The sequence below is a fragment of the Mchenga conophoros genome, linkage group LG1, assembly GCF_057382185.1.
Source record: "Mchenga conophoros isolate Kocher_MC1m ecotype Shallow Benthic linkage group LG1, M_conophoros_male_GT1.1, whole genome shotgun sequence".
Lineage (NCBI taxonomy): Eukaryota > Metazoa > Chordata > Actinopteri > Cichliformes > Cichlidae > Mchenga > Mchenga conophoros.
In genome coordinates, this window is record NC_140526.1 from 18,620,307 (window position 1) to 18,642,485 (window position 22,179).

General features: G+C 38.3%; 1 protein-coding gene across 1 annotated transcript; it reads right to left on the reverse strand.

Moving 5' to 3' along the window:
• Window positions 1-9,176: 9,176 nt before the first annotated feature.
• Window positions 9,177-21,337, reverse strand: LOC146583222 (C-type lectin domain family 18 member A-like). Its single transcript, XM_085268618.1, has 12 exons — window positions 21,213-21,337; window positions 20,287-20,378; window positions 16,491-16,724; window positions 16,275-16,372; window positions 16,066-16,187; window positions 15,825-15,932; window positions 15,612-15,704; window positions 12,743-12,849; window positions 12,520-12,649; window positions 12,256-12,352; window positions 11,729-11,820; window positions 9,177-10,116 (listed from the first exon to the last, which is right to left on the reverse strand). The coding sequence occupies exons 1-12, from the start codon at window positions 21,334-21,336 to the stop codon at window positions 10,079-10,081; spliced, it is 1,335 nt and encodes a 444-aa protein (XP_085124744.1). The 5' UTR covers window position 21,337; the 3' UTR covers window positions 9,177-10,078.
• Between the last annotated feature and the right edge of the window lie 842 nt (window positions 21,338-22,179).

The following is a 22,179-nucleotide window of genomic DNA, read 5'->3' on the forward strand; positions in this document are numbered from 1 at the left end:
CATATATCGTAACATATATTTATATATATGTGTGTGTATGTACATTGTACAAGTAAATGCATAGTTATTTATAGAATTTTAGTTTTTCTTCTTAGGAAGGAGTAATAAGACATATGGAGAGAATATTATGTCAGTGCACTCTGGTATATTGCTTGTGTATATTAGAACTCATTTATTCATGATTTTAAGACTTATTTTGTCTGATTTGTCAAAATAGTTCCATAAGAATCAATGTGCTGCAGAAAATATCATCACAAAACCTGGGTGAAGAAGAATGCTATCATTATTGCAAGATTGTTTATTCAGCCAACTTCTCTCCTCTGGGTGTCAAATAGAACAGCTTGTTGTCCAGTACTAGAGTTACCAAGCCATGTGTGAAGAAACATTTGTACCGATGTCTAAATAGTTTAAATGATCTAGCGCTAATCCAATTTTGCATGTCAGTTTGTTGAAAAAGTAAACTAAAAATTAGGTTGCACTAAAGAGGGCCATAGTGTGGTTAGTGTGCACTGTTCATTCTTGGTTTTTGGCCTTGACCCTGTGTACAGACTTTTGTCTAAGACCTCTAAATAATTCAATGAAGTGATATACACTAGATGATGAAACTTCTTCTTTCCCCCATAATTTTAGGATAAAATGTTACGTTACACTAACAGTCCAGTTGGACTATCTGTCTGTGTAGTCTCTCTCACAAGGCGGTAAAATCCTTTATTTAACTTCAGAAAGACTCAGTCTCTGATGTTCTTTTGTAATCTGTATGTAATCATGTTACTAATTAAGGCCATTAGTTGTGAAATGTTCAGCCAGGTGGTTTTTAAACAGTACATAACCAATCATGTATTTCATTTGACCGACATTTTGAAACATGTTGCAGGAATCGAATTCAAAGTCAGCGTATATTTTATTCATTTCATTCATTCATTTTGGGATTTTAACCCGACACTGCTTCAAAAATATTGAAGTTGAGACTTGGGGCAGCTGACAGGATTCCTCTGTTTCTCTATCTAGGTATGCTTTTACTGCATTGGCTCTGTGTTTAGGATCTTTGTCAGGCTGAAAAATGAAGCCAGTCTAACACTTTCCAAATTGCATCGCATGGTAGATCAAAATACTTTTGTGGCATTCTTAATACAACCAATTTTGACAAAGCTAAATTGCAGCCCAAACTATGACAGAGCCTCCACCGTGTTTTACTGATGGCTGTAGACATTCATGGTTGTACTTCTCTCCTTAGCCAGTTATAGAGAAGCACACAATCAGAATGAATACTGTTATTGCCCCAAACGTGTTGTAGGTAACTACATAGCTTCATATTTGCCTAATCAGACTGAGAAAGTGACAAAATGTTCATGTTGACTTTGCACTGGCTATTATTGAGTCTAACTGGTTCGGGCAGTCAAAGCTGCCATGTTGTATTTGGTGCGCTGTTGTTTTTATCCAGTGGCAATGTCAGAATATTTTGTTCTTCAAATGTCAGTCATTCTCATAGGCAGCGACCAGGCCAACAAAAGACCTTAAATGGCGTACTCATGGAGCAAGAACTATATGTGATTCCAGTAATAGGTGTGTGTGCATGTGTGTGTCGTCTTGTCTTGTTATATTAAAAAACTTTGTATCCATGTCAGAAAAGCAGTAATGAGGAAGCAGCTACTCGTTTTAAAACAGAATAATTGCCACTTACTGCTGTTACTTTTTGTCAGGACTAACTGCCTCTTTGACAGAATAACATCTCTATGCTTCCTGGTTATTATCATTTAAGCCTTCATTCTTTGACCAAGACCCGTGACTCTGTAATAGAAAGTCATTGCAGCAGATTATCCTTTACCCTATGCATCAGTCTCCTTCATCCTTTGCACCACTCCTCATCATCAGCTCCCCTCTGTAGCATTCAGAAAATAATATACTTTTCCCAGTTTGTCAGGCTGCATCACTCTTTGAAGTTAATGAGTCAAAACTATCAGTCGTTTCGCTTTTAATTAGAAAACGGACAGAATGATTACAATTTTAATTGAAGTTGTCATTTTCAATTAAGATATGACATCCTTGAGAAGCCCTCTCGTCTCACAGCCCTTTATTTATTCATTTATCAAGAGCCTCCTGGAGATGTTTCACTCCAGATCTCATTTCTCTTCTTCTCCTCCTCTTTTCCTGTTTGGGACTCTCATCATGCCACCACTCTATGTCTTAATGTCTGTTTAATGTCTCATTTTTACCCTCATCTTACACTCTACTATGGCCATTATTCTTAATCACTATTCCTACTCAGTCCCTTACAGAAAAGCTTCTCGTCTAAGTGTCTTTTTACTCCACTGCATCACATTTTATATTCGTCTGTCAACATCCCTCTTCTTTAAAATGAGTAAAGAAATGTGAATGGATCTAATTTATTTGCTTTACAAAATATGTTAAAAAATGTGTTTGGTAACTTCCACAATTAACACAAATTACAATAATGCATCACATCTCTTGGATGTTGATAACGCCGCCTCACGTGGGTCAGTTATAAGGAGATTAATGTGTTAAAAAAACACTTTAAGTGAGATTCAGGGCTCGATGTATGACAAAGCTAAAAGAGTCGGGGTACAGAGCACAGTGTGCGTTAATCTAAAACCTGTAAATTCTGAACCAAAGTTGTTTATATTTTTTACCCGGAGGCTATTTCCTCAAAAGCTGAAGCTTTAGGAGGGAGTTTTCTCTTCCAGCAAGAACAAGTTTCACAGATAAAGAAGAAAGACAACCACTGAATTTTAGATGGCATTTTAAATATTCCCTCAGATTCTTTTGTGATAGAGTTTACAGTTTTCAAGATTCAGCTACTCTTTGATCTTGAAAAAGAGAATGTTATAGATGACTGGATTTCAAACATCTGCCGGTCAACTCGCCAATAGTTTGGTCAAAACGTCTTTGCGTGTATGTTTTATGAGGCGACTTCATCCATTTGTCCATGGACTGATTATTAGTTTTGCCTAAGGAAAAAATCAACTACCTTTAAAAAAACACTCACTGTACTTAGATATTTCCAGGGACACTGTGCTAAAGACGATGCTTGTGTAACTGCATTTTGTTAAAACAGCTGGTCAGAAAGTTAAGTGTAACTGACTGTGTTTCTCTCTTTTATAGAGGAATTAAAATCATTTAAAATTTTGTGACAGGCTGGCAGGACGAGAGGTGTACCCCAGCTCTCGTCCTGTGACATCTGTGATGGGCTCCGGACCCCATGTGACCCTGAATTGGATAAGGAGAAGAAAATGTATGGGTGTATAAATGACTATTTAACTAAATGCACTAATTAATTATTAATTATTCACTGAGGCTCAGAAGGCTAGCAGGTAAAAACGGGTATGATTCTTTGTTGACCATAATTTTTTGTGGTTGATCACAGCACTGATATTTGCAGACAGTGTGAGCTTGTTTTAAAAAGCTTGACTTCTGTCTTTGTGGATTCTGTAATTTTCCCTGAAATATGAACCACAATTCTTTTATCTTATTCGACTAGCTAAAGAACATGACCTTTATAATAACAGATTAGGAGAACTCTACATGGACAGAAATGCAAATGTGCACGACTCCGTAGTTATTGCATTTTTAACAAAGGACTATTCACACACAACTAAAAAAGTGCACGCACAGCACTGCTCCCAAACAAATACATACAGGAATTCTGTTGTGGACGGTTAGGCTGCACAGACAAGGATGCTCAGAATTTTAAGGCAGAAGTTGCAGTTGTTGAACATTGTTTTCTTTTGTACTGGTTATTTTTTGCCAATTGCAAGAAGAGCTTGTTCATTCCTAAAAGAACATCATGTCTGATAGAGTGCTGGAACAAGTGCCAGCCAATGGAGGCCGTGCTTTTCTTTTCTTTTTCTTTGATTAATGAAAAAAAGGTAACAATAAGTTTTGGGGCTGAGTACAATTATGTTGGTTATATAAATGTGGCAATTATGTGTAATTATGTTTGTACCCTGGACTTCTTGTGCTGTTCTACATTTCTGCTTCTCGGTCATATATTTAGTTTTCCTCCATTCTTTTTTTTCCTGCTTCTTCCTTCGGTTCTTCTTGTCCTCACCTCTTCCAAACTGGAGGGGTGGGTGGCTACAGCTCTTTGCAGTCCATTTCCTAGTGAGGAGGCTCTTGAGTGCAGCCCGAGCCATTCTTTGCCTGCACAATGCTGTATTCACATTAACTCTTATCAAAGTTAATCTTGCATCCAAATGCTGTGCGCTGCTCAATACCGACTGCACTGAAAGGAGAAAATGAAAAAGACAAAGCAAGCAGCCGAGAACGAGAGGGAGAGAGCAGTGTGTAGATAAAGGACAGAGAAATAATAGTTTAATGGTGATTGGAGATGGGTGGAATAATCATGGCAGTCATCTGACTGCACAGTAAAAAAATTGTAATATAAAAGTATTTTACTGTGTATTTTACAGTTTTGTACTGTTTTTCTAGAATATCATTAAATTCACATAAATAGACTGTGATTTTACATTTCAAATGTAAATTAACGTAAAATCATTGTAAATGTAATAAAACATAATTTTCTTGTTTTTTAAAATGTATTTGTCTGTACATATGCATATTTAGATTGCTAAAATACATTCACAAATGTATCATAATTTCACAAATATTTGTCCGTTATTTGAAAGATTGAACTGTTAAATTCAAATGTAATGCTATGGAAAAATATATATAATGGTTCTTATAAACTTTCTTTACATCAAATAATTATTATTATCATTGTTATTTAGGGCGATTGTGGCTCAAGAGTTGGCAGTTCGCCTTGTAATCAGAAGGTTGCCGGTTTGAGCCCTGGCTCGGACAGTCTTGGTCGTTGTGTCCTTGGGCAAGACACTTAATCTACTGGTGATGGCCAGAGGGGCCGATGGTGCGATATGGCAGCCTCTCCTCTGTCAGTCTGTCCCAGGGCAGCTCTGGCTATGACTGTAGCTTGCCTCCACCAGTGTGTGAGAGTGAATGAATATTGGAATTGTACAGTGATTTGAAGGTCTCGAAAGGCACTAAATAAATGTAATCCATTATTATTATTATTTAAACCAACTGTTAACTGTATATTTCTGTACATTTAAGTATTATTATTCATATTGCCGCATTCATTGACCTTGTTTATAGGTCATTTCATTGTTTAATCACGTTAAAATGTTCCTAATTTAATGTTTAAAAGCACTTGAAAGAGGCAAAATCCCATGTAAAATTAGGGCAACAAACTGTATTGTCACTACTGAAAATAACCGTACTTTTATGAGAAAGTTATTTTCTGTTATTTTCTGGTATTATTTTGGCGCCCCAGCTGCCGGAATATTACTGTTTTTGTAGGATTTTTTTTTTACGGTGTGGACTGAATATTGGTTTGATGTAAAATTAAACTCTGTTCATATCTGAAACTCTGATAGTTTATATTAAAAACAGACCTAACACTTGATTTTTACAGAGCTAGGAAAGAAGTTAGGGAAGAACAAATGGCTGGCACAAATAATTAAATAGAATTCGAATGCTCTCGTGGCATTTGTTCTCAGTTTAGTATCATATGAGAAATGCTGATGTCAGGATTCAAAAACTGATGCAAGGGACATTAAAAAAAGGAAAGAAAACATTGTCCTACTTCTGGTAAACAGAGACCCTCATCAGGTGAAGACGAGAAGGGAGTGTTTAGTGCAGCTCTTATGATTTGTTCAGATGATTAGAAACCCCCTTCGTAATTCTCTCTCTAAGTATCATCAGCCTCTTCACAAAAAAATACATGGTTACTCCTCCGCCTGTATCATCATCGACTAAAGTGCAGCTGGATTTCCTCATTGAGATGTAAAGAGCGATAATTGCAGACTGATTGCAGCTGTATGAGAGCTTTCATCTAAGTCCTGGTCTTGAAATATTGTGTGGTGGAAAGATATTTTGTACCACGTACCTTGAAATGCAGATTATGCCTACTGCTCTGCTGCAAAAGAGCCAACATTTCATGAAATTGCTGCATCTTAATAAAGTTCCCGCTAAAGACTGTTGTTTTATCTTAGTGGCCTCCAGCTTCCCCGAGACACTCTAATAAAGTCAGGATACATTATCATCCAGGAATGAATGAAATGATGTTTTCTACCTCAACATAAATGAGAACCAACACATTACAAAGAATAGTTATGACTTAAATTCTGATTCAGTTCATATTACAAGCTCATCCTGTATGACAAATGCTGTTTTCTTGAACACCTGGGATTTGCTGCTTTTTGCAATTATTCACTTTTTACACCAACAGTGAAAGTGCCTTTCATTGGCTAATATTTTCAGCTGCAAATAAAAATCATTTGAACTAATCTTGGTAAAGCTAAAGCTGGTTATGAGGTCAGATACTGCAAAAAACAAAACAAAAAAAACAAAAACAAAGGCTGCTTGTTTGATATTTTAGACTTGAGCTTATATTTATGGACTGACTAGTCTGATCAGACACAGGTTTTATATGAGAACTGGCAATATATGAGTCACACAAGGTTTAAGTTGGCAGGGGCTCCACTAACAACAAAAGCAATGGACTGCAAAATATGGACACCGCACTGTGCATTTAAAACCTAATAATTAATAAGGCTGGAGTAGCTATAAGCAGTATATGAGGATTGATTTCATATTAACAGTTATTACAAAAAGTTTTCAGATGGCTAAACACGTATAACTTTAGATGGGGACAAGATGTTTATGCAGTGGCAGTTCAAATGAGCAGAGAAACAGTTTGGGGCTAAAGTTGGCCGTAGAATAAATGAAACTTTCAAGTTCATTGTTTTCTCTGGGAGACTCTTTGAGTAATTGTCAGAGGAGTGATGGGCAGTATTAGTTGTATTGTATTAAAAGAAATGTATCTGGCCCAGCGGGCTTTTGATGAGCTTAAGGCTCATAGATCCCAACAGCACACATGCACTTAACTCACCGCTCACACTTTCGAAACTCTTCGTACTCCATCGTGACTCAGCCTGAGCTGCCAGAGGAGACTGTCTGATACCGTAAGCACTGCCGAACAATTTAACGGTGATGGGTAGTGTTGGGAGAGTGTCTCCACTTTGCTCTGGAACTCTGTCCCACAATTTCCCAACTTCAATATTGAGGCACTTTCAAATCAGTAACGCGTGTTCCTGAGTCTGTGTACACACTGTGCTCAATAAACCTCTTGAGTTATATAGTGCAAACTGTCTGTACCCCAGAAAGATTCAGGTTTGTGAGGAAAAAATGAGGATTAGATGTTCTTTGTCAAAAAGAAAATACAGAATCTAATGTGTGTGTCTCAGTATTGCTTAATGTGTGTGTTTAGAGAGCCTCAGGTCTTCGGGATGGCACTGTTCTTCTGCTCCCACTTTAATTGGCTGCTGGCCCCTTAGCCTCGCCTGAATAGAGAGTCATTTAGGGACCTTTCACTCTCATAGAGGATTGTCGGTTGCCGCTGCCGGAGAAATTGCATTCCTGTTTCCATACAATGGCTGGTCTGAGTTGGAAGGGGCACGAGTATCACTGTCATTATCATAACAATGGAAGCTAATTCCACTGCCACTAGCACCATTCTGAAACCCTCTGCAGCACCAGCTTATCAGGGGGCACCATGAGACCAGCAGGAAGCTGCGCGAGCAACGAGCATGAGGCAAAGATTCACACATACTGAGCACGCTCTCAGACAGACGCAGGCACATTCAGGACTCACACTCTGCTTAGAAAGACTGTCAGAGATGTAAACCAACACATCAGCAAAAAAAAAAAAAAAAGTTTATTGGACAGCACGTCTCACTGATGGCACACAGTGTGGCTGAATATTTCTCTGCACTCATGTTATCTTTTCAGAGGCAACGACTTTTTTCATGTCATCACTGAAACAATGACTCTTTAAATACCAACTTTAACCGCTACAGCTAAACACTTCTTTAACCCTTAAATGTCTGTGTTGGAGCATTAGCTATAGGTACAGGTATACTAGCAGGATTAGGGCTGTGATTGTCTGTATCATGTGTATGTAAAACTGGATGTGCTGCATACTTGCAGAGAGAATATATAAAATATATAAAGTAGAAATTGAAAGCTTAAGGACATTTGTAACTATTTAACCCTGTGTGCTTATTCGCATTAATTCACTGCAGGCTGATTTGACCCAGTTATATTGCAGCACTGATCCCATTCTTCCATCTGAGTGTATTATTTACCATCCAGCAGTATCTTCCTCTGCTAATTCAAAAGCCATCGTGATGTCAGACCTTAGAGTCCCCATTAAAAGCTCACTGACCCGATCCACATTTAAATCACACACACTCATTTGCATGGTTATGCCTGTGAGGCCGTTCATTTCCCAAATGCAATCTTTCTCCCAAACCTTTGTCTTTCCTTCGAGTCTCTAAACTTCCATCGTACTTTAAGCTAAAGTTGAGGTAGAGCATGTTTAACCTGAACCGTAAAAAGCAAGTCTCAACTTCAAACAAGTATTTGAATGACGAAAAGGTCCTCATATTTCCTAAACATCTTCATTCTGATGGTGATGAGTTTGACAGGTGCTTACATACACAGCTGGCCACGTATATCAGGATATAAGTACCCCATGTTGGTGCTCTAGAAGAGACCATTTGAATTCACTATCTGAAACCATTATAACTGTGTCTATCTATATATATTTTTTCTAAAAGTGACAACATTTTAAAATTATTATTTGCTTTTTTAACATTTAGCACCCAAGTGGCCCAAGATACAGACAGCGTGGAGTCACATTAAAATCCAACAAAACAAGGAAAAAAACATGAAGAATAAAAATAATTTAAAAAACACACCCAGAGAAATAATTAGAAGAGACTCACAGAAGCAGGCAGGGGAAAAGACCACACACACACACACACACACACACACACACACACACACACACACAGGACCGATTAATCACAGGTGGGAAGAATTAAGACACAGCAAACAGAGGTAAGAGCAACAAAAACAAACAAGTAAAGAAATCCTTTCAAAATTCAACAAAGGTAACAAAGAAACAAAGAGTAACCAAGAATTAAACTCTAAATTAAATCAAACTATGGCAAGAAATGTCAACCTCATGGTTATGTTTAGAATTTAGGGGATGACCAAAGTTGTGAAGGTCTTCCTCGGGAGATAGTGAATCATTGATGTTTGCTTAAAAACAATCCATGCAGATCCAAAATGTACCGAGATGCCGTAGCTTGGATCAAAGTGACCACCTAAATAAATATGCCTGATTTCTGTAAGCGAGATGAACAGAACTCAAATTTGCTTTAATGTTGGCTGAACACATGAGTTTCCAGGACAGGTGAGGAAGAAGATATTTTAAAAAGTGCACTGATGCATGTGAGACTTTTCATTCCAGCTGTGGCATAAAGCCATTTCATTGTAAAATACTTGTAAATTATTTAAAGCACATCTAAACCTAACCGAATCCATGTACAGTATTGTGCAAAAGTCTTAAGCACCCCCTTATTTCTTTTATTTTGCTTCAAAGGAGCCAGTGGTTTTGAGCATAAGCTCTCCAGTTGTTTTTTTTGTTGTTGTTGTTTTTGTTGTTTTTTTGAAGGTCTGAAAGTGCATGAACACTGGTGCCTTTTTCAGTCATTTTCAGTCCTGTCCGATCATGTATTATCCTCTCCAGGACCTCCCCTGGACCTCAACATTATTGAAGCAGTGTGGGATCATCTTGACAGAGAACTGAACAAAAGGCAGCCAAGGTCCAAAAAAGAACTTTAAATGTCCTTTAAGAGCCTGGAGAACTATTCCTGAACACTACATAAAGAAATTACAAGGAAGCCTACCCAAGAGAGTTCAGGCTGTGTTGAAGAATTAAGGTGTTCACAGCAAATGTTGACTTTCATTAACAAATTCTGCCTCACATACTCTATTTTCATGCATGTTTACACATATGTCAAACAGTCACTGCATCACACGTATTTCCTGCTCTCCCAGTAAAAATGGTAGTTAAAGAGATTTGCACAGTAAAGTACTACAACAAAAGCAAAACATTCACCAACACTGGTGGCTATTGTCCCAGCATCTTAAAATAATCACACCTGCAGTATTTCACCCCTTTGAAAAATCCAGGTCACCTGCTGTCCTCCCACTGAGCAATATGCTCTGCATCTGTTAAAAGAAAAACATGAAATATAAAAGAGATTCTGCTTGTTGTTCACACAAAAAATGTCGCATTTGTGTTATAATTCTCAAGTTATCCTTCGGTTCTCTTCAGAAATGATTGTAAAGTCATAAATGTTTAAGTCATGAAAGAGTTTCAAACTGTGGATACGTTTTCATACATAAAAAAAACACATAGACACAAGTACAAGCGGTACTGTGGAGACACACAACTTAGTGTCTGCTCCAGGCTGTGTGATATCCACTTATCATTTTATTACCAATTAAAACAACACAGCAATAATGTCTGGAAATTAGTCTGATGGGCTGCAGGGCTCTGTGCACTTATAATCAGCTTAATTTATGCTTGTAGTTCTTTGTTGCTTTAGTGAAATTTTGCTTTTATTTTGAGAGGAAGTGTGACAACGTTATTGATTGAGGAAGAATATTTCCATAAATTTAGCTTTGTTAAAACCATGTAGGACTATCTGCTACAGACACAGTTCAGCAGCAAGCTCTCCTTTGATCACAATTTACTAATCATGTTTTACACATTGTACACAAAGGAAAAACAGAAAGGTGGTTTGTAAAAAATCACATCCCTGCAACGAGGACCAGATTCAGAGCAGATCCATCATTCAGCTGTGAGTAATCAATAGATTACACAGCAAACACTTGCAAAGACACACTCAAGTGGGCAAAACTAAACATCTGCCACCATCTCATTTCTCATGATCAATGTAAGTGCATGTGTGTGTGTGTGTGTGTGTTTTCAGACACTGAAGGCTTTTGTGGAGCTGAGGAATATTGATTACTCAGAGCTTCTTGATGGTGAGCACTGAGTGCCATTGATTTAGACTGAGAGGCAGGTGTGAGCGGGATCACATGGAGATTTCTGTGTTTTCACATCATTACTGGACACACTGGATTAATATTTTACACTTCACTGAACATCAGTGACAGAGGCAGTGAAGTAGGAAAACTAATTGCCTCGACACAGTGCAGCACAGCATGTACAAGAAGCAGAAACCAAAATTGTAAAGAAGAGGCCATTTTTAAATGGAAAAATGAGGGGATGTCCATTCTGCTACCTAAACAAACAAACTATTATTGCGCTCTCTTTATATAGATTTTTTTAATATTAAAATATAATATTTATTTTTCGTTATGTCAAAGGATCACTTATACCATGCGGCTTAGAAGATAAAACACTGTCCTTGAACTGCAACGTAGCATTAATCTTATTACAGTAATCTCTCTTAAATGTATTAAAATGTCAAAAAAAAAAGAGTACAAATTACAAAGTAGTCAGTGTAGTGAATCCTTTTATAATAGCACTATAGGCACTGAGGTTTTAGGACACACAGATCTCTTTCAAAATGAAGACTGCCATAGGAGGACAGTACATTCTCATTTGCAAATCATCTGTGGACAAACAGCGGTTGCTTTTGAGTAAAATTAATGTGCAAAGATTTCATAGTGAAGAAAAAAAGAAGTGTTCCTCTCAGGTTAAGCTTTATCTCTGAATAAAAAATGTCAAGTCTTATTTTTTCTGAAATTCTGTTACAATATTTTTAGGCAGCCAGTTGTGCAAAAATTTAATCTAGGTTTTCATCCATACCGTGCTGGCAAATGTATCTGTTCAGTGTTTTACAGCGCTGGTCATTCCAGTTGAAACCACTCGATGCCTGCAGCTCGACACAGTTTCCAAAACTGTAAAGAAAAAGAGAAGCTGTGAGTGGACTAATGTGAAAGGTTTGTGATAGATACCAGAAATGGTTAGCATTATGCACTGCTACTGAGAGCATGGACAAAAGAAGTGATTATAATTACAAAGGTTAAGGAAACAGAGGGAAACAGAGACATCTAGTGGCATTAATGAGGGATGCATGTCAACTAAGATCACTGTTTTTTCTATTGGTTAAAAACTGGGTTAATTAATTAATTTGAAATAAAAATAAAGAACTAAAGTAAACAGAGGGGGGAGGGGCTAAATTAAAAGAAAACAAACGTCCAAACCCACCCCCCAAAAAACAAAACAGAGAAGCAGATTTTTCCACCTTTCAGGAGAATTGCTTTGTTTGTTTTGGTCCATTTCCCTCGGCCGTCTGTCAGTAGCTAATGTCTCATTCTAAATGGGTCTCTTACCCTTGGTTGTCAGGCTGCCCAAAGGCAAAGCTGAAGTATTTGGGAATCTCTCCTGTGTCCCAGCGAAATGAGTCTTTTGGAGGTTTATATGTCAGGCCTGTGGAGTAAAAACATGCTGTTTTATCTATGCACCATTTCAACTACATCCATACCCATAGCATGTCTAAATAAAAAAAAACAGCAAGTTAAAGTGTCAGTGTTTTTCAGTGTTAAAGATATAACTGATATATTTCATTTATATTAATTTATAATACAAAAGAGTACCTATCCAGAAGTTTTCAGTTTCAAAGTCATTCCTGGTGAGCTCGTTGCTCGTCTCCAGCTGACTAAGATAAAAAGCCAGAATGTCCTGAACCTTCTGATTGTGGATTTGAGCCAAAATGCCTCCTTGTTCCTGATGGTTTACATAAGAAAAAGTTTAAACTTGGTCTCTGTATGTTGTTTTATAGAAAACTCGATGAGGCTCCTTAGTGAGGCGCACACACACCTGACAGTGACTTTTAGCCCCATAGTAGGTCTCAACATCAGAAGACACCATGAAGCAATTTCCATCTATGATGAGATCACAACTTTGAAATGGGAATTTCACTTTCTCTGTTGGGACACAAGCACATAAACTAAAAATGAAGAGTAATAACACTGACCACCAACTTCAAATCAGACAGAACAGGCTTACACATGCTTGGGAACAAGCACAAATTTCCTTACTCGATTTTATCTGTTTTGATTTTATATACTGTTTTGTTTGTTTGTTTATTAGTTAATTAGTTTATTTGCTTGTTTTAATCAATTTTAAATCATGCTTTTTATTTGTTCTTGTTTCTAATGTCTCTGTAAAGCACTTTGAATCACCTTGTTGTTGAATTGTGCTATACAAATAAACTTGCCTTGCCTTACTCAGTGGCTGCCAGTTTCTCAGAAATAAAGTGATGTTGTCATGTTTCGGCTGTGTACAGGCAGGAGAAGGACCCAAACGCAAAACTTACGACAATGAAATTAAACTCAAAAAGCTGCTTTATTGCAGAATGGCATGGAAAACTAAACTGGAACATGGATGACTAACACACACGGAAACACAGCCATGAGGGAGACTATGACACTGACAAAGAGAAACACAGGGCTTAAATACACTGGGAAGTAACGAGGGGAATGAGACACAGAAGGAGGGCACAGCTGGGAGAAATCAGGACTGACGAGACAAGCAAAGCAGGACGCATTCACATAAGACACGGACCATCAAAGTAAAACAGGAAGTATCACACAGAGACGCGAACTTGACACAGTGGAGACAGCAACTAAGAAACACAGAGACAAACCATAAGGCAGAGGTCTAAGAACCAAAATACACAGAGGGAAATACTCAGCTTGGAACACAAGAGACTAGACTAGAGGGAGTAACAAAAGACCAACCATGAGAACATAATGCACAATGCAGAGTGACAGAAAACAAGAAACTCAAACATGCAAAGACACACAATTAAACAGAACAGAGGGGACACAGAGAGACATGAAGGGCAAGGGATCAAAACTAGAAGCCATAGAATAAATCACACACAAGTACAATAATACAAAAATCACAAAGAACTAAAAACGCTGGGTCAGGGGACCCAGGACCGTGACAGATGTACACTAAGGTATTAAAGTGTCTACCGGTCTACCTGATGAGATCACAGAAAATCCCCTCATATCTCCTCTAAAGGTCAATGATGAAGCCATCAATAAACTACTATAGTATCCTTTACCATGTCATTAGCAGATGGCATTTCTCATTATGTGTGTGGACTATGTGGACGAATTAAAGCATTTCTTGGTTTCAGAGCAAAACTTGATTAGATATATAAAAACATAAAGAACCGTTGGTCAGTGACAATATTAAAACCACTAACTGGTGAAGTAAGATTTTCTTGTCTGATTCCACTGGCAAATGTCAAATTGTTGGCTCTATAATGCAGCAGGACAATTGGAAAAAAGAGTGAGCATCTCAGGAACTTTGACAAGGGTAAAACATTCATGGCTTTCAGGCTGTAGTACACGCTGACTGTCCACCATCTAAAAGCACCTAAAATGTAAATGTAAGTCACATTTTTAAAAAAGCTGTTGCTTTTGATAAAAATGATTAATTGCACTTTCATTTATATCAGTGAACAGTGTGTGTGTGTGTGTGTGTGTGTGTGTGTGTGTACTGCAGGCATTAATTGTCCTCTGGATGTTCATTAACACATACAACCAGCCTAAACTTTGTTGCACATTATGTCGAGGTGTGATTAAAAAAAACCCTGTGGTTTGGTCGACTTTTCTCTCGGCTGCTTTCAGTGTAGTTGCTATTATGAGATCTCTCAGTGAAAGCCTCCTTTAACACGGGTCTTTGTGCTCTAACTCATCTGATGTGTCAGATAGGTTATCCTTTCCTTGTCAGGAAGTGCAAGGAACCAAATCTTGTAACTAGGGAGGGCACTGAGGGCATACTGTGTTTGTGTGGCCATAAAGCACACTCTGTACTTCAGGTCTTAACTGAGTGTACCAACGCTATTAGCCTTTAACCCACTAACGTGTTTCTAACCTTGCTCATCACTTGAGATGCTGCATGTGGACTCGTAAACTGAAAACTCCTTGCAAATCCAATCAAGCTCTCATTAACACCAATGATTGTCCAAATCAGATAAAATGAAATCAGTCGTAAACAGAAGCTAATTTTTGCTGACTTTACAAGTCTGAGGTCTGTGATGAAACTGCAAAGTGGACAGTGCACATGCTCAGAATGGGACTTCCAGGAAGTGATCAAAGAATAGCAGCATCTTTGGAAGCTGTCTTAAAAAGATCCAAGAAGAGGAAATTAAACTAGTAGATCAAATTTAATTTTCATTATCATTATTATTATTATTGTTGTTATTATTATTAGTTTTGCCTTTGTTTTATTTTTATGGTGCTGTTCCTATATATATATATATATATATATTATCACACCTTAGACAGCCCTTTGTGCCAGCGATCACTTTTAGTACAGTAACCTTGCAACACTGTAACAAACATGTTCAGGAACAGATGGAGAAACTTTACAGGAATCTGAGGTGTAGACTCGATCCCCAAATTCTCCAGATCTCATTTTGATCAGGCACATGTGAGCTGGACAAACTAATTTTAACTACGGAGACCACAACTCACAATTCACAAGACTTAAAAGATGTGTTGCTAACATCTTGCTGACTGATACCACAAGTCAGCATCTGACATCCAGTGAAATCCATCACTTGACAGCTTAGAGATTATCAGTCAGTTCAACTGAGACCTGCACAATATCAAGCAGGAGGCCTTACTCTTGTGGCAGACTGTTGCATACTAAAGCACACTTCACTTACCTGCACACTCAGCACCCCCATAGCCAACAGCACACAAGCAAGAGCATCCCTCTTCTTTGAAATGTCCGTGCACACATTGCACATTGCACCGAACTGAAAAACACACAATAAAACAGCAGCATTTTTGCCTTTGCTTTCTCTTTGTACATTAAGATAAACAAGGACAGCACACTGAGAATGATATTTATGACATCAGCTGTTGATAATTGGTACCCTGGCAGAAGCGTCCAGTGAACCCGAGGTCACACTTGCATTTGCAAGAGGAGATATTAAGATGGCCGTGTTCGCCACAGTTCATACGACATGGGTTCTTTGGAATCTCTGATTAGAAACACAAAAACATGTAGGCCGCAAAATGAACAACTGGGAACTGATCATATTAAATATTAAAGAAAGTTTGCTGTCACTGAAAAAATACAACTATAAATACATTTTGTGTGTGTGTTTGTCTTACCACATAGTCCGCCTACATGGTCCCACAGTCTCAAACAGCCAGACATTGAGGAGGTGCAGAGAGAGCAGTACAGCCCTGATTTATACGGCATCACCAGTTGACCATTTACCTCCCAGTTACCCCTGAAACATGAAAATATATGCAGCAAAAAAATTGTGTTTTCTAATAATACTTTTAATATTTAGCTTTTTGGGAAAGCAAACTGTTACCCAGGATAGTATGCACAGACAAATATCTCCCAGAGTTCTCCATTTCTCCAGCACTGTTGGTTGGCACAGCCCACCTGGCTTGAAGTAGCCCAGACCAGCTACAAGACAAGAGAGGATTTGGACACACAAAACAGCATTTTTATAGGCAACAGAAACTGTATGCAGCTGTGGGACTTCATATAAACATGTGTAAGGTTTGTATATGCTGGTGAATACCTGGGTATAGTGTTGACAGGTGGCATTTTCCTTACATCGGCCGCTGGAGTAGAGAAAATCTTTTCCTTCCTCGAACCAGAAGTCAATGATGTCAGAAAATGAAGCAGCACCAACAACAGAAAGATGTGTGTTCCAGCCAATATGGCTGAAAGACGAGGAGTGTTGAAGGAAAGGCTCTTTGTGACACAATGTGGCTCTCTCCTTTGCAAGTGTAGCCAACTCCTCATTCCAGTCCTATAGAAAATTAACATCCCCATTATTCTGCAATAGAGTGGCATGGGTTTCAATTTCAACAGTAAACAAAGAGACACACAGATAAAAGGCTAATGCTTCCAATCTCGTCTCTGTTTTTATGGTCATCAGAAAATGCAGCTCAAACAGGCCCTTTGTCTTGTTTACACTGTGTTTCTCTGATTTTTTGTTTATAATCTAATGCATCTTATAATCTAAGATGCATTAGATTATAATATTTATAATTTATTTATATTTATGTCAGACTTGATCAGTATTGTCAGTATTTCCTACCAAAAGTTCCAAATAAACTACTTTGTCTTTTAAAAAGTGATGCATATCAAGGCCATCTAAAGTAGGTTAATTATACACAATGACTAGCCAGTGTCAGCTATCAAAATTACATGGTAAATGGACTGATTGTTATATAGCAATGTTCTACTCTCCTGGAGTACTCTACACAACACGCCACATTCACTATGCACTTACTAACTACCATTCATATTGCAAAATACATAAAGGCCCCAGGTAGCTGGTGAGTTCGAACCAATAACTTTCTAGCTTTAAGGAGACTTCTATTACTTCTATTACTATCACTAGCATCAGTGCTCTGTCCCTTTCCTTTTTGTAATTTTGGAATAAGAGGAATTGGACAAAAGTTGTCTTTTTGCAGATTAAGCATGATGCAGAAAACAGTACCAGAAATCCTCAGTGGGGTTTCAGTGAATAACTGCCTTTATAGAGTGACTCTGTTCTCATACAGTTAGGCATCAGACAGGCTTTATTCCAGGGACCTGGCAAGTTAAAGATCGGCTAATATTGAGAATATGTGTCAGAAATGTGCCCCTCATATACCCTTTTTAAGCACCTAGAACAGTTAAGAGCTAAAGTGCACGTGTGAAAGCCATTATGATGTACTTTGGAACTATTGATATTGGGCTGGCTGTTGTTCAGGAGATAGAGCAGGTTGTCTGGTGATTTGATACCTGGCTTGCACATCAAAGTATCTTTGGCCAAGATGCAAATTGTCCCAGATGCATCTATTGGAGTGTGAATGCTAAATTTGATAAAAGCGCTTGTGTGACTGAGTAAATGAGTGCAGTAAGAAAGCACTTTGGGTGTTCAAATAAAGTGCTGTATAACAGTCCACTGATATACATAAAACTCTTTGTTATTCTGGTGCAAAACCATTAGTTTGCAGTAGCAGTGTGCAATATGTCTACCAGAACAGGAGTGAGGGATCTTATATCGATGTGTCTGCTTGGCTGGCTCTCTGATGTCATGCACTGCTAAGACTGCACTACCCAAATCAATCACAGGGCTTTGTTAAGAGTTGAGGCGTGAACTCAGTGAGCACAGTCCATGGTTAGCTACAATCCTGACGAACTTTAGGTCAAAGAAGAATGATTCAAATGTCCACAATCATTTTTTAGCCTAAATGACAGAGATTCCTGTTTCTGCTTGTATTTCTGTCCCTCTGTTCTGTTCATAATTAGTACAGATGGAAAATCCAAATCTGTCTGAAATGTCAGACTGACAGGATTTTCAAGACAGGTTTTCCTGGTGTAACTCTGCTGTGTAGTGTCAAAACGCTGAGGCCTCTTGAGTTCATCATTCACGCTGCTCTCTGATGTCAGCCAGCCAAAGCCTTTGATGACGGAGGGCTATTAGATCACTGGGTAATATCTTTCATTTTGAAATGTGCCATTATGTATCAGCGCCTAACAGCATGAACAATTTATGCATTTCAGCCTTCTTTGTGGCGCCAACAACTGTTATATTCAGGTGTTTAGTAGCAGTAAAAATACAGAAAAAATGGAATTGCATCTAAAGTTCAGGAAAATGGTTCCCTCTGAAGCTAACTACATTAAAATAACACGTTGGACCCTTGGGTATAGTTCTGAGAGAGATTAGTAAGATAAAATCTCACAAACAGAGGTCATGATTTCCATATCAAAAGAGACCATTAAACTTCAATATCGGCCTCTTTGAGTGATGGTATGACCTCAATACTTCTTAGCCTAAAGAGCTCAAAGAAAATCCGCCGACAGGGCACTGGGTGAGAAAAGGAGGAGCATCATTCATTCTTGGAATATTGGTATTTTATCTCATCCTGAAAGCAAAGCCTAAAGGACCATATAATAATCACTTCAACACAATCTCACCATAATACTTGCTGGTTCATTCTTGTGCGGGAGAGGGGGAAGAAAAAAAGTATATTAAGATATTCGCAAACACAGGCGAAGCCTTGAGCCTTTTAACGTTTATCAGTAAAGCTCTTTAATAATGCCTCTTCAGCTTGGCAAAGCCTTCTCTGAGGGTTTTCATGGGGAAATTACCTGTAAAACCAGAGTTGTGAATGCAAAGTGATTATCCACATCCTCTTTTTCTCATTACTGCCTTATCAGTTGCGAACAGTTCTCTGAGGCTGAAGAGCAGTCGAAGAAAAGGGGCTCAGTCTGTACGACTGGCTTTGAGGATGTAATCTATGAAAAAGTGACAGTTTGCCCTGGCACAAATCTCATATTGGGCCCAAAGGGTATCTAGTACACAGTGAGTTTCATAATCCTTCATTACCTCTCATAATCACATACATGCAAGAGAGTTGTGCAGATAAGCACTGTATCAACTGATGGAGTAAGACAGGGAAACAATTTAGCACTGCTGTTTAGAATTTGCTGCACATTCAGAAACATTACTCATTGTTTCTCTCGAAACATGCTGTTATTGTCATGTTTACAATAGACCTATCTGTTGATCATTAGAATAAAGAGACAAGTGAAAAATGTTGCTTAGTTACTTAACTTTAGTTGTCTAAGAAATAAACTTAGTGACCCTGACAAACTTGCACACACCCAGTTGATATTGGCCTCATTCTCATTTCTGACGCTATCAGTGAGCCTGCAGCAGAGCAGAACAAATTGTGCACTAACGCTACTATTTCACACCGCCGAGACTATCAGCACTACAAAGGAAGACAGCTCGACCCCAAACCCTGCTGTTTGTGTGGTCATTTGGTGAGTTTACTTTTAAGAATTCAAATTATTTTCAGTGAAACAACTGTGGCCACTGATCAAAGCTGCCTTTTCTGCACTTCAGCGTGTCCTTTAAATGCACAGGGACCTCAGTAACCTCAAGAGTCCTCCTAAGTTATAGATGCTGTCATGGGAGAGTCACACTTAGCTGATTGAGCACTCAGCTCGGACGTGCTACCTCATATCTTCACACATTCCTGATCAGTGTGACTGACACTTATGACAATTACTGTTTTTCTGGGCCTTGGGACTGAAGCTGCAGGCTTACTTAATGTTAGAAGCATAACAATTAAGTTTACAACCTGCAGCTAAGTGTTTTTCACACAGGAATGGGAAGAGAAACAACAACAAATGACTAATGTTCCTTATTAGGAGAAAAACATGAGCTGCATAGGAAGACCAGGCAGTCTACCCACACTGATTAGTTTACGTGAGCCCACACTGTTAACAAAAGCGTGATGTTAAACTCAGTGACAGCAAAGGCACTATTCAAAAACACACAGAGGAGACAGACAATAGGTGCCACAAACCATTTTTTGCATGTTAGCTGCCATGGGTTTGACCCGGCTGCGCAGTCTATTGTGGTGAGCAACAATCTGTGAGTGCTCCTTCACCCCGAGCCCTGGAAGATACAGATGGTCATTAACTATACTTCTACTGCTGTCGCTGTGGCAACTAAATGCAAATACACTGGAGAGAGACAGAGAGTAAAAGTTTGGACTGTAAAGTCTATCACATCTACACCCGGGAGTCTGTAGGTTAAACACAAAATCAATCACAACACATTTTAAAACTTTTTAACACTTATTGAGAGAATTCTTTGTCATATGAACGATCTAAAACCGTTTTAATAATATAAACGTGCTGGCAGCGTCTCTAAACAACATGTGTATGTCTGCTGATCATAGTGTATGTAATTATGCTATAAATAAACGCTAAGAATGTGTCTACTTCTTATGTTAACTCAAGTAAAACAGTTAACTGAACGTATTCCCAATTCTCCTTACTTTTAGCACTTAGACAAGCTAAAATAAATGCTATATAATAATCTAAACTGGGGCTGACCACCTTAAATCTTTGTTTGTTAGGCTGTATCATGAGAAAATTTTACTGCACTGCTGACTTTGATCTGTTGACCATCAACTTCACATCTTACTGACTTAATTTACTGATATTAGATCTAAAAACATTTTAAGAAAAAGTTAAAGAGAAGCCTGTTTAATTCAATTTAAGCTAATGCCACATTTAATATAGAGTTTAGTAGTCAGCAGAAATTTACATTTTACTTCTAACTACTAGATAAAAAATTTGAACCTTTATAACTGAACCTGTCCTTTCAAACACCCACTTCACAGCTGCACTTAACCAATCTAAAATGTGTGTAAATTGATCACTCTCTACTGGAAACTGTCCCTTGTGGCCACCTGACTTCTCTCACAACGCTAATTGTGTTTACCGGTGGTGGGGAAAATCCGGAGCTCCGGTGTCTCTGCCATGATCCAGTTTGCTGAGTTAAACGAGGGCAGAAGAAAGCAAACGACAAAAACATCCAAACGCCCGGACGCTGTTACCGACCCCATTGTGAACTCCTGCAGCGTCTGCACCAACAGTGGCCACTTGCTCTGCTATCCTATCCTGCCTCCCTGCCCCTCTCCTCCCTCTTTTATCCTCACCGGCTCAAGTGCTTTCACCTCAGGCTGCGGCACATGCCACTGACTATTCAAAGAGGAATTTACTAATCCTACAGGGACTGTAGACACAGTGTAGATTTTCTATGCTGTTTCAATATATTTCTAAGTAAATATTCAAATTATCCCAATTTTAATTTGTGTTTAAAGCATACTGATCTTTCAACAGGTTATAAAAGTAAGTAAAATAAGTCATCTTTTCAAATCCATTAAGCAGACTGAGCTGTCTTTCCACAGAACTTAAAATGAAATGATTATATTGCAGTTTTCCTAATGCTGTTTTCTTCTCAATACAATGCACTTAAAAATAAATACACTTTTCCCCCCATATTTTATAAATTGCTCTAGTTTGTAGTACAAGCATCATGGCAGAGGCACTTAGCGCTCCAAGCTGAGTGCCATAGCAATTTTACGCACTATCTACCGATTAGTAATGTAATCTACAATATTTCAAGAATTCTTTAAGCTTGTTGTGTGACACATATGATGAGTATAGCAAGATTATAACAACAGTTTTAAGATAAATGTGGTAGGCAGCGGAATACCATAATAAAGTATAGCACTTGAAAATAAATGCTTTGTTTGCCTACTATCCAAAACTGACAGCAGGTGTGTTGCCACTTACTGTCAGACGCTGGAAGGAAAACATATGGCTTAATGATTTCTGTCATTCTTATTGATGGATTGCTCACTGATATGTTTTTCAAATGAGCCAGTTGAAATCTGTCTTCATTT

Bases quoted from the DNA above. Each gene is read 5' to 3' on its own strand.
- LOC146583222 (XM_085268618.1), bottom strand. From the start codon at position 21,336: ATGGGGTCGGTAACAGCGTCCGGGCGTTTGGATGTTTTTGTCGTTTGC. The intron at 16,188-16,274 runs GTAACAGTTTGC...TTCATGTTTCAG, and splicing joins GTCTGTGCATACTATCCTGG to GGGTAACTGGGAGGTAAATG. The intron at 11,821-12,255 runs GTAAGAGACCCA...TTTTCTTTACAG, and splicing joins GGGCAGCCTGACAACCAAGG to TTTTGGAAACTGTGTCGAGC.